The sequence below is a fragment of the Mobula hypostoma genome, chromosome 9 (assembly GCF_963921235.1).
Source record: "Mobula hypostoma chromosome 9, sMobHyp1.1, whole genome shotgun sequence".
In the NCBI taxonomy this organism is placed as follows: domain Eukaryota; kingdom Metazoa; phylum Chordata; class Chondrichthyes; order Myliobatiformes; family Myliobatidae; genus Mobula; species Mobula hypostoma.
Window position 1 is genome coordinate 37,055,809 of NC_086105.1, and position 13,620 is coordinate 37,069,428.

The 13,620-nt window shown below is 39.9% G+C and overlaps 1 protein-coding gene across 2 annotated transcripts in view; it reads right to left on the reverse strand.

Annotated features, from left to right (window-relative positions):
* LOC134351648 (FYVE, RhoGEF and PH domain-containing protein 4-like) overlaps positions 1-12,953 on the reverse strand; it is a 274,569-nt gene extending 261,616 nt beyond the window's left edge. Inside the window, exon 1 of one of the 2 annotated variants that reach the window (XM_063058081.1) lies at positions 12,708-12,953. In XM_063058081.1, the coding sequence (XP_062914151.1) occupies positions 12,708-12,804 (97 nt within the window). In that variant the 5' untranslated portion in view covers positions 12,805-12,953. Of the gene's footprint in view, positions 1-12,119; positions 12,229-12,707 lie in introns of those variants that run through there. The other variant, XM_063058084.1, reaches the window with a different exon arrangement.
* Positions 12,954-13,620: the final 667 nt, after the last annotated feature.

Genomic DNA, 13,620 nt, shown 5'->3' on the forward strand with positions numbered 1-13,620 from the left:
AGAAAGACGGCAAGGATGGTAAACCTCCGGTTAAACCGAAAGCTACGGATCTCCCCCCGACTGAATCACCGGTGACTTTGAAAGCGATATCGGAGTTAATTCAGAGGGAAATTTCAACCTCTGTTAGGGAGATGATTCGTACGGAAATTGCAGGCCCTGTTAAAGACCTGATTCATACGGAAATCTCAACTAATTTCCAGAAAATTGCCGATTCAATTGATAAGATGCAAACATGTATTGCGGAACATCAGTCGGCTATATCTGATCTTCAAAAATTCGCGCAACAAAGTGAGCTTAAGATGGGGAAAATCGAAGAAACAATTAATGTAATGAAGAAGAAACTTGACTTTTTGACTTTTAAAAACTCTGACTTGGAATCTAGAATGCGACGGCAGAATTTACGAATGATTGGCGTGAGGGAAGCCGCTGAAGGTAACAACCCCATGAAATATTTCTCCCAACTTTTAAAAGATGCATTCCCTACTGTATTTCCTGACCAACCACCGCTACTGGATCGTGTTCACAGAATCCCATCATACTCGTCTAGGTCAGATAGACCTAGGCATGTTATCTTACGTTTTCATTACTTTCAAGACAAGGAGAGACTGTTTCGATTCGCTCGATCTAAAGGTTTCATTGATTTTTCGGATCTTGAGTTCCGATTCGTGGAAGATTTCAGTAAACCAATCTGGGACCAACGGGTCCGTTACAGATCCGTGATGTCGGAATTCTATAAGATGGATTTAAGACCAGCGCTGCTGTACCCTGCACGTCTAAGGATTCGCATGGCAGATGGAGCCCTTCGTTTTTTTGATTCTCCATCGGATGCCCAGAGTTATCTGGATCAACTTTCATCTCCAACATCTTAATTGCTTTCTTTTTAATTTTCTCCGTCGATCGGAGGCTGTGAATTGGTTGGTTTTAACTTTTCTGTGCCCTATTTGGGCAGAAAAGTTTACTTTCGATTTCTTAATATGGCTACTAAACTTTCTTTTTAACTGCGTCATTTCTTTCTTTTCCCAGGGGATTCTGGGTGGTTACTTCCCTTTTGTCATCTTACGTATTTCCTGTGCGGCCTTAAATTTTGTAGTTTTTGTTTAAATTTTATTCTGTTTTGCTTTTTATAATCACTTTATGTTAATAATCCTATTTTTTTTTGTTGCTGTGTCTATTCATGAGTTTGAGGTTTATTGTGGTTTTTTTTTTAAATATATATTTTCCGGCTTTTGTTCTGTTCTGTGTGTATTCTAATTGAGTTAACTTTTTTTTACTTATTTTTTTACTGTTTTACAATTAGCTGATCCTTTTCATATTTATACCTTTTTTTTAGGGAGCGTATACCGGAAGTCATGGGGGTAGTTTTAGCGCTTGCTTCTTTCTGGCGGGTCTGCTTTAGATTTTGCCTTGGGGTCTTGGGCTGGGGGGTGGCGGGAGGGGCTTCACGTTTTAGTTTGTTTTTCTTTGGGCTATATACATTATTGAAGTACTGGTTGCGTCCTTTTCCCCGGTAGCTTTTGTATGTTCTGTTTCCTCTCCGGGTTTGTGGGTCGCGCCTATTGTCAATCCTCCTTGTCGTGGGTTGACTTTAGGATTTATGGAGTCTATTATTAATTTTGTCTCCTGGAATACTAATGGTCTTAATCATCCTATTAAAAGAAAAAAAGTTTTTAAAGTGTTCCGGAGACTTAAAGCACAAATTTTATTTTTACAAGAGACCCATGTACGGAGGGGGGACAGACTACGTTTTTTCAAATTCTGGAAGGAACAACAATTTCATTCGAACTCCAATGCTAAGATTCGAGGCGTCTCTATTTTTATAGATTCCTCAGTTACTTTTATACAACAGGATATTATCTCTGATCCGAATGGTAGATTTTTATTGGTTAGTGGTTTACTATTTAATAAAAAAGTAGTTTTGGTTAATGTTTATGCTCCTAATATGGATTGTCCGGAATTTTATAAATCATTGTTTGATCAGTTTCCGAATTTGAACGAGTTTTCATTGATTTGGGGCGGAGATCTTAATACCTGTTTATCTCCAGCTTTGGACCGTTCGGCTCCTTTACGGACTTTACCTAATAAATCTGCAAATTTGATTAATTTTTTCCTTTCTGATTCTGGGTCGACGGATATTTGGCGTTTTCTGCATCCTCAGGAAAAAGATTTTTCCTTTTTTTCACATGTTCATCATTCCTATTCAAGAATTGATTATTTTTTTATTGATTCTCGTCTCATTCCTTCAGTGATTAAATGTGATTATGATTCTATAACCATTTCGGATCATGCTCCACTTAAGCTTTCTATTAAAATTATGGCCAATATACCAAACAATAGCCAATGGCGTTTTAATTCGCTGTTGCTTCAGGACTCGGACTTTGTTAATTTTATGAATGAACAGATTGAGCTTTTTTTTATAATTAACCATACAGAAGATATTTCGGTTAACACTCTTTGGGACACTTTTAAAGCCTATATTCGGGGTCAGATTATTTCGTATTCCGTTGCTTTGAGGAAGAAACAGAAGCAGGAGGAGATGGCAATTGTGGACAAGATTAAAGAAATTGATAAGAAATATGTTATGGCTCCTTCTGAGGAGCTATACAAACAAAGAACTGAACTTCAAATGGAACACAGTTTACTACTCTCGTCCTCGATTGTAAACCAATTAAAGAAAACAAGAAGTGATTTTTATGTTCACAGTGATAAAATTGGCAAGCTGCTGGCTAATCAATTGAAATCTAATTATGTTAAATCTCAAATCAATCAGATTTATAACCAAAATGATCGATTGATATTGGATCATGTGGGGATTAATCAAACCTTTTGTGATTTTTATTCTTCTTTATATCAATCAGAGTCTCCTCGAGATTCTAAATATATGAATGATTTTTTAGATAAGTTAGACTTTCCTCAGATTTCACAGGATATGTCTTCTTTATTAGATACTTCCATTACAATGGATGAGATTAAGAATGTTATTTTTTCTATGAATCTGGGGAAAGCTCCTGGCCCTGATGGGTTTACCGTTGAATTTTATAAATGTTTTGCTTCTTTATTGATTCCTTGGCTCTATAAGGTTTTTGAGGCTTCTTTGAAACTTGGTAAACTTCCGGAATCTTTTAATAGAGCATCAATTTCTTTAATACTAAAGAAGGATAAAGACCCTGCTCAATGTGCATCTTATAGACCAATATCTTTATTAAATGTTGATTCTAAAGTTTTTTCTAAGTTATTAGCAAATAGACTAGAAAAAGTACTTCCTTCTATTATTTCGGAAGACCAAACGGGTTTTATTAAAGGTCGTTACTCTTTTTATAATATTCGTACATTGTTAAATATCGTTTATACTCCCTCACAAAATGTTCCTGAGTGTGTTATTTCTTTAGATGCCGAGAAAGCTTTTGATAGAGTAGAATGGCCTTATTTATTTAAGGTGCTTGAAATGTTTAATTTTAGCCTGAAATTTATATCCTGGATTAAACTGTTATATCACTCCCCTGTAGCCTCGGTTCGTACTAACTCTTTAAACTCACCTTTTTTTCCTCTCTTTCGTGGTACTCGACAAGGCTGTCCTCTTAGTCCCCTATTATTTGATATTGCATTAGAACCTCTTGCAATTGCTATTCGAGAATCTTCAAATATTACTGGGATAACTCGGGGATTAAAGTCCCATAAATTATCACTCTATGCTGATGATTTACTTTTATATATTTCTAATCCTGAGAGATCTATTCCTGCTGTTTTAGAGTTATTAGCACAATTTGGTCTTTTCTCAGGTTATAAATTAAATCTTAGTAAGAGTGAACTTTTTCCGATTAATAAACATCTTCCCTTATATTATAAATTTCCATTTAAATTGATTAATAATTACCTTTCATATCTTGGGATTAAAATTACTTGTAAACATAAAGATTTATTTAAGACTAACTTTTTACCATTAATAGACCATATTACTCAACTTTCATCTAAATGGTTTCCTTTATATTTAACTTTGATTGGTCGTATTAATGCAGTTAAGATGTTTTTTTTGCCAAAATTTTTATATGTGTTTCAGGCATTACCGATTTTCGTTCCTAAATCTTTTTTTGATAAAGTCGACTCTAAAATTTCTTCATTTATTTGGCAGAATAAGAATCCGAGACTGGGTAAAATACATTTACAGAAAGCTAAGAGAGATGGAGGTTTAGCATTACCTAACTTTAGATTTTATTATTGGGCTATTAATATTCGACATATGAAATTTTGGTTACTTGACCGGGATATACTATCTATTCCTAAATGGGTAGCATTGGAATTACAATCTGTTCAGGGTTATACACTTGGTTCTATTTTAGGTTCATCTCTTCCTTTTGATTCGAAACGTCTTAAGCAGGTCTCTAACCCGATCGTTAAATATGCTTTGCGTATTTGGTTTCAATTCAGAAAATTTTTTGATCTTAATCAATTCGGGTTAGCGATTCCTATTTTAGGTAACATATTTTTTCCTCCCTCTTTTACGGATCGCGCTTTTCAAACTTGGAAGACTAAGGGTATTTTACGGTTTTTGGATTTATTTTTAGATGGTTCCCTTATGTCTTTTGAACAATTATCTAATAAATATAACCTATCAAGAATACATTTTTTTAGATATTTACAAGTTAGAAATTTTCTAAGTACTATACTTCCTTCCTTTCCAATGCTTCCTCCTATATATATTTTAGATTCGATAATTAACCTTAATCCATGTCAGAAAGGTGCATCGGCTATGATTTATAATATTATTATGAAACTCAGGAAAGCTCCATTTGATAAGATTAGGGTAGATTGGGAACAGGAATAGGGGCTTACCATTTCTGTGGATGATTGGGGGCAGATTTTACAATTAGTTAATACTTCCTCTATTTGTGCTAAACATTCCCTAATTCAATTTAAAGTGGTGCATAGAGCACATATGTCCAAAGATAAGTTAGCGCGTTTTTACTCGCATATTAATCCTTTCTGTGATAGATGTTCGGGGCAGATAGCCTCTTTAACTCATATGTTTTGGTCTTGCCCTACTTTGGAAACTTTTTGGAGAGATATTTTCAATATTATTTCTAAGGTATTAAATATAGATATCTCTCCTCACCCTATTACTGCTATCTTTGGACTACCTAAAATTTCTAGTAATCTTTCCCCTTCAGCCCGTAGAATGATTGCATTTCTTACTTTAATGGCGAAAAGATGTATTTTACAACATTGGAAAGAGCTTAATGCTCCAACTACCTTTTTTTGGTTTTCTCAGACGATTTTATGTTTGAATCTGGAGAAAATTAGAAGTAACCTTTATGATTCTTCATTTAAATTTGAACAGATTTGGGGACCTTTTATTCGATATTTTCATTTAATGTAATATTTACCCTTCTTGTTTTTTTTTCACTGTTTTAATGGAGGTCGGGATTGAGGACGTGATTTTAAGTTTAACTCTGTTTGGTTTCAAGTTAGCCCATTGCTTTGCTTTGCTTTTAGTTAGTTGCACGGTGGGTTTTTTTTTGGGGGGTTTTTTTTCTTTTTTTCCATTGATATATATAAAATCTAGTATACTATTATGTTATCTTGGTTTCTTATGCTTAAATTACATTGTTTGTAGTATTTTCTTTTTGGTATTGTTATCTTTTGGAATTTTATTATACTTTAACATTGTATTAATGTTTATATGGCTTACCTTTTTTGTATACTTACTCAATAAAAAGATTTAAAAAGAAAGAAAGAAAGATAAATGCACTATCTAAGTACTGAGATAGATTGCAAATACACAACAATGGCTACGAGGATACAGACTTTGAAAGCAAGTTTAAGGTTAGTTGATGAGAATGGAGAAATATGGGATCCAATACTTCCAATGGATCCAGCTACACTAGCAGACATCCCACCTCTCCTGGAAGTTCTGGGAGTCTCCCGTGTATTAATAGTGGCTCCCTGATGCCCGCAAATTATATACAATATCACGGAAATCAATTTTTTGAGAGCGAGCGAGAGAAAGCAAGAGAGAGCGCGAGAGCGACCACGAGAGAGAGTGTGTGCGAGAGCACGAGAGCAAGCAAGCGAGTGAGCGAGACCGAGACCGAAAGCAAGCGAGAGCGTGTGAGCGAGAGCAAGCAAGCGAGAGAGAGAAAGCAAGCGAGAGTGCTTGAGAGCGCGCGAGCGACCATGAGAGAGAGAGAGCGCAAGTGAGAGCGCGCCATGGCAGAGTGTTCCAAAAAATATATAAAACATACGTCACCCCAGACTACACTAAAGTGTACCCCTGCCTAATAGGGGTCAAAATAATGACAGTGTTGCTCGCTGCACTGTTTGCAACAGTGACTTTTCTATTGCCCATGGTGAGTTAAGACTGTAAAAGACATGTTGAGGTGAGTTTAACAGGTGTCATTCGTTCATTAGCATAGCTAACATTATTTAAACTAGCTGGCCAGCTGCTAAGGAGCTACTCTATTGCAGACATCCCACCTCTCCCGGAAGTCTCCTGCAAATTGATGGTGCTACCTCCCTGAAATCAGTTTTTGCAGGGTGGGATGTCTGCACTAGGTCTGAGATGAACACAGTGGCTCAACTCATTTGATCTTTATGCCGACGGTAAAGGAATTATAGTGGATGATAACACAAGAAATAATACAAAACAAAGATGGAGAGCACTACTTTTGCTCCTTGCAGGACCAGATGTGCAGGATATATTCTCAACACTACCAAACATGGGACAAGTCACAGACTACACGGCAGTGGTGGACGTGCTGAATGCTTACTTTGTTCCCCAGGTCAACACTATGTTTGCACGGCAGCATTTTCATCAGCTTGCCCACAAATAAGGTGAGATGGTTCAACAGTTCTCTACTTGCCTTCGTCAGGCAGCAAAAGACTGCAATTTTCAAATTGATACAGACAACCAAATCAGGGAAGACATAGTGGGAAAATGTAACTCAGTCTATGTGTGGAGAAAACTACTGGAGAATAGGCAGAGTCTAACGTTTACCCGCACACTGAGGTAGTGACACAGTGTGAAAAAACAGAGGAACAATTGTCAGCCATGTCACTCCAAGAGACTGTGTGCCATGTTTCACATTGTGAGGACACAGCACATGGCAAAAAGACAAGAGGGGAAAAGAAATTGTACTAATACAAATGGAAGGAAATACTACAGATGTGGAAACATAAATCTGTGCATGTTAGTAGATTCAGGAGCCAGAAGTAATTTACTGGGTGAAAATGTGTGGGAAAAACTTAAGCCAGAGAAGATAAAGTGCCAGAAGAGAAGGCTGTTCCCATATTCACCTGGCACATCACTGGAGGTTGAGGGCATGTTTGAAAGTGAAATATGTATTGGAATCAGAACAGATCAGGCAGAGTTCATCGTGATAAAAAGCAATGACAAACCACTCGCAGATAGGGAAACAGCTACTGAATTGGGTGTGTTAAAGATTGGAGAAAATGTGTCAGGAGTGATAGACGTTAAAGAGTCATTTAAGCTGCTGTACTTGTAAGTGTTTGAAGGGGGTAGGAAAGCAGATCAGTCTCTACATTGAATCAAAGGTAAAGCCTGTGGCCTAGCCACTCAGATGCATACCTTACAATTTAAGGGAAGCTGTTGAGAGAAAAAAAAAATTAACAACTAATGCAAATGGACATTTTTGAGAAAGTTGAAGGCCCAAATCCTTGGGTTAACCTGATAATAATTTTACAAAAACCCAACAAGGACATCAGAATGTGACCAGACATGAGAAGGGCAAATGAAGCAACTGTGAGGGAGGGATATCCCATTCCAGCTGTAGATGAGATACTACAGGGTATGAATGGAGCTGCGGTATTTAGCAAACTGGTATTGAAATGGGGCTATCACCAGCTAGAACTAACTCCAGAATCTAGAGAGATAACCACATTAGCTGTGCATAATGAGATGTATAGATAGGTACAAGAGACTGACATTTGGTGTGTCATCAGCCAGTGGGCAGTACCAGCATGAAATAGCAGATGCTTTAGCAGGAATTAAAGGAGTTTTGAACATCTCAGATGATGTGATTGCACATGCACATAACCAAAAACTACATGATGAGAGAGAGACTGCATGCTGTCTTAAAGAGACTTGCAGAGAGTAGACTGACACAGAACATGGGGAAATGTCAGCTCAACACGGACAGACTAATTTTCATGGGAACTTTCCTGTCACAGAAAGGCGTTAGACCAACTGAGGAGAGAGTGTGAGCAGTAATGGAGGCTCGTGAACCACAAAACACCACAGAGTGAGGAGTTTCCAGGTCTTGTTGGCTACAGCAGCAGATTCATACCACAGTTTGCAACTTTGTCAGAACCACTGAGACGATCGACCATGAAGGATACCCAGTTCAAGTTTGGCGATTAGAAACGAGCATTCAAAGCCTTAAAAGAGAGGCTAGTAAGAGCAGGTACAGTGGCCTATCTTGATGAAGTTGCGGTGACTGAAGTAACAGTCAGACTGGGGGCAGTACTCATACAAAAACAAAATGAAGATATTTTACCTGACCGCTCTGTGAGCTGTAGTTCCACAGACTTGTGAACAAAAATAATCACAGACAGAGCCAGAAGAATTAGCACTCGTATGGACCTGTGAAAGACCTCATCCTTATTTGTATGGGAGAAAATCAGACCTCATCACAGATCACAAACCCTTGGAGATGGTTTACAGCCCAAGGTCTAAACCATGTGCATGCACTGAGTGGTGGGTCTTGAGACTACAACCATATGACTACAGAGTCATACACATGCCAGGAAAACAGAACATTGCAGACCCACTCTTGTGGAAACTGGGAGATACTGCTCAGAAAGAGAGACACAAATATGATTCAGAGGAATCTGTCAGATTCATAGCTGTGAGTGATACGCCTAAAGCCCTGACAACACGAGAGGTGGAGAGACCCTCAGCCACAGATCCAGAGCTGCAGGAGGTGCATAAAGCCATTCTGAATAGACACTTTGAGAACTGTAAGGCATAAGTGCCCATTGCAAATGAGCTGTGTGTGGTGGGTCATCTCATCCTCAGAGGGACACGGATTGTGTTACCTAAAGCCCTGCACACCTGGGCACTCGCCCTAGCTCATGACAGGCATTTGGGAACAATTGGTGCAAAGCAGCATCTCAGGACCAAGGTTTGGTGGCTTGGTATGGATAGAGCAGCTGAGAAATACTGCAAAGCTTGTCACAGCTGTCAAACCGTATCTAGATCCAACCCTCCAGAACCACTAAAACTGACAGTATCACTGGATTGTCCTTGGCAGGGGGGAGCTGTTCATTTGCTTGGACCATTACCAACAAACCATTCCATTCTAGTAGTAGTTTATTACTACAGCCGGTTTTATGGATATGACATTTTGACCTCTACAACTGCAGAACAGTTAATGACAGTCTGGTAATTCTTTCAGCAGACACGAACTGCCGTACCTGCCAAATCAGAAAATGGATCTCAATTCAGATCTGAACCATTTAAGAAATATTATGAGAGTAATGGAATCAAACTCCTGAAACAACACCAAAGTGGGCTCAGGCAAATGGTGAAGTGGAGCACCAAAATGCATCACTGACGAAAAGGATTAGGGTTGCTCAAGCAGAGGGACTTGACTGGAAACGTGACCTGCGAAAGTATGTGATTGTGTACAGATGCCACTACAGTGAAAAGTCCTGCTAAACTTCTCCACAACCACAAAGTGAGGGGAAGTTACCAGACTTCAAGGAGGTACACACAGCACAAACGGAAGTATGAGATCAGGATGTGGAACAAAAAGGAAAGTACTAGCTGTACGCAGATGATCACAGAGGAGCACAAGAGTCTACTGTAAAAGTTGGGGACACTATGATTACTCAGCAAGGAAAAGTGAACAAATTCACCACACTTTTCAATACACCACCACACGGGGTGGTGAGGAAAATGGGAAATCAAATAGCAGTTGAGTCTCCAACTGGAGTGCAGTATGCGAGGAACACCACACATGTAAAAAAAGTCCAACACAAAAGAGACCTTTGACACACAGGAGGAATTTCAAGGATTTGACAATGAGATACTGGGACAGGAGGACAACATGATGGACAGTTACAGACAAGCTCAGGTTCACAGTGAGCAAAAGCAACACTGAACAAAAACCAGTCATTGAAAGCAAAGAGCAACCAGTACAGAGACCTCGAAGGTTAGAAAACAAACTCAGAAGCTTAACGATTTCGTATTGAAGTAGAGCTTTAAGTTGTGGGTTTTGAAACAATGAAAACAGTTGTAAGTTGAAAATGAAGTTTTCATTTCCAGTTATCATTAAGTTGAAACAGAAAATTAGTTGGTTATAGTCGTGCATATCAGAGAATATGTTGAATTAGTTAAACCTGTGAGTTGAATGTGTTTGAAAACATTGAACTTCATTTCTCAGGAAAGGAGGGATGTCATGTATTGAAATGGTAAGGTCAGTTAATGTAGTTTGACACATGTCAGGTATGGTGATGATGTCATCAGTCTGGAACAGGACAACACGCATGGAAGTGAGAATGAGAAATAAAGACATGTTCAGAGTATGAAGCATCAAGTCATGATATATGCACTATGTAATTAAGTACTAAGATAGATTACAAGTACACAACACCACCTTCCCTGGAAGAGATCCCAATGATCCAAAAATCTTATGACCTCCTCCCTACATCAACTCCTCAGCCACATATTAAACCATATATTCTTCCTAGTTCTGTCCTCACTAACACTTGGCACAGGTAGCGATCCTGAGATCACAACCCTGGAGTCCTGCCCTTTAATTTAGCACCAAAATCTTTGAAATCCCAGAACCTCGCCACTCATCCTACCCATGTCATTGGCCCATGACCGCTAGCTGTTCACCCTCCCACTTGAGAGGGCTGAGGACTCGATCCGAGATGTCCCGGACTCTGGCATTGGGAGGCAACATACCATCCTGGAATCTCGTTCTCACCCACAGAACTTCCTGTCCATTCCCATATCGTATCCCCTGTCACCACAATGTACCTCCTCCCACCCCACCCCCATTCCCTTCTAAGTCACAGAATCATACTTACTGCCAGAGATCCGACCGCTGTGACTTTCCTCTGTTTGGTCATCCCCCCAACAGTATCCAAAGTGATATACCTGTTGTTGAGGGGGATGGCCACAGGGGTACTCCACACTGTCACCCAGTTTCCTGTGTCCTGCACCTTAGGTGTAACCACCTCTCTATATGTCCTATGTAACATTCCCTCAGCCTCCTGAACGATCCGGAGTTCATCCACTTCCAGCTCCAACTCCTGAATGCAGATTGTTAGAAGCTGCAGCTGGATGCACTTCTCACAGCTGTAAGCATCCAGGGCACTGGAAGTCTCCCTGCATTCCCACATCCCATAAGAGGTGCATTCAACTATTCTGCCTGGCATCTCTACTGTCCTAACTGTACAGATATAAAGAAAGGGAGGGGAAAACTGAATCTGTAACTTTTCTTTCTTGCCCTCGCTGACCGAGGCCTCTCTTCGCTGAAGCCTCACCACTCTAAGTCTGTCCACTCCAACTACGGCCGCTGTGCTTTCCCCTGCCTTCCTTTAATTTGCTCTTGCTAATGAATCCTAAACGCCGATTGGTCGTTGGTCAGAGGTTAAATCCACTGCTGCTTTTTTTTCCCTACTCTGTCAGCGGACCTGAGTGAAATCCCCTCCTCTCAAACTTCTGATGTCCGGTTTGGTCACTGGTCAGACCTCAAATGTAAACAGCGGTCAGGATCACGAAGGAGAATTCCCGTGGTAAGTAGAACAGTCGGCACTTAATTATGAGATGTAACTTGATCACATAACTTCAATCATTTAACTACTGTATACATACAGTGGTTCCTGAGAATAAACTCCAAGGTCAAGCTCCAAATCATAAATAACTCATTCTTTAAGGAAAATAGAAATGAGCTCCAACATCATCAAATAAAGGACCACTACCAACTTGCAGCCATTGTATAAACACAGCCCTCCACAGAAAAAGGTCCTGGAAAATCTGAAGCGACAAGTCAGAGCCTGCAACCATGAGGAAAATGGTGTTTATAGATCAAGACAAATCTAGTGCAGAGTTCATTAAGCGAACAGGCAGCTACGATCCCCGCCCATATATGTACCTGTACCATGTAGAATCATGGACTACCTCCGGCGGACATCTCAAAGCATTGGGTAGTGGTGGCTACAAAATTCCCCAAATGTACAGTGAACCAACATCCACATCTTCAAGACTAACTCAATCGGCTGTGAAGGGCAGGCCAAGCTGTTCATACACCTATCACCAGTCTCGCAAAACAGAACTCTGTTCCGACCTCCTTCCCGGGCAGAGAAAACAACTCAACGATGTTCTCAAAACCTACTTGAAAAACCGTAAATTTTTTTTGGTCGGCAAGGTTTTAAGTCCGCAGTTTTCCTTACTTGTAGTTTATGGCAATCCAGTCTACAGTAACTATTAATTTTTGAAGTCTATTTAAAAAATAAAGACATGGAAAACAGCCGAACGTCACCCACAGAAGCACGGAGCTTACAGCACTAAAGTAGTGTTGCCATGTAAGAGGAAAGGCGGATCTTGAGTGACGGGCGCCCTGTGAATAAACACTGGAACATATCTCTAAGAGTGGGAGCGATATGAAGGCACCAACTCAAAGGCACAAACAAAATTCCCTTCTTTTGCTCTCTGTTCTGCAGCCTCTAGCCTAATGTCTTACCCGTTTCAACCAATGTCTTCTGATTGGGGAGCGTGGTTGTCTCCTTTTTCCTAATCGCAATTCTCCTGAAATCTTGCTGCATAGTCACCTGTTGCATCAACGATGAGAGAGGAAACGCAAAATCCAACGAAAAGAACTTAAAAAGTTGCGATCGTAGTAAAGCCAAACTCTGCGAATAGTTCACATTGCACTAACACCCACTCGGCGCCTGCGAGCGGTAACGGCATGAGCGCCCGCAGTGGGAGTCCGCGAAATGGCTCTAACGCCCATCAATCACTGAAGTTACCCCTCCCTTTTACCCAGGTAACCCCGCCCTTTCACTCAGGTAATTCCGGTCCCGAGTCCAAAGAAACCCGCCCCTATCACCAAGGCAACGCTCCCCACTCACCAGGTTAATCTAGCGTTGAGACCGGCTCCAAATCATTTACAGCCACTCCGTTGGCCAACCGAGTTCCCTGGATTTTCATGTTTATATTTTCATGCTTTATGAAGTTTAAAAAACCATATATATTATGAATAAATGAAAATAGTTGGTAGTCTTAATGAAAAAAAATGCACTTCCTGATAAATAAGAAAAATTTCCTTGCTTTTATCCAAGAAGGAGATTTTAAAGTACAGTATTTGTGAATTGTATTCATTTACTTGACGAAGGGTCTCGGCCTGAAACGTCGACTGCACCTCTTCCTAGAGATGCTGCCTGGCCTGGTGCGTTCACCAGCAACTTTTATGTGTGTTGCTTGAATTTCCAGCATCTGCAGAATTCCTGTTGTTCAGGTATTATACGTTCTGTTTTGTGCATTCATTTCTGTCTGTCACTAATTGCTCTTGAATTGAGTAGGCAGCTTAGAGTTGGCACTGGAGTGATATCAAGTAATCTTGTATCCCACTGCCCAAGAGGTGGTTAACTGGCATT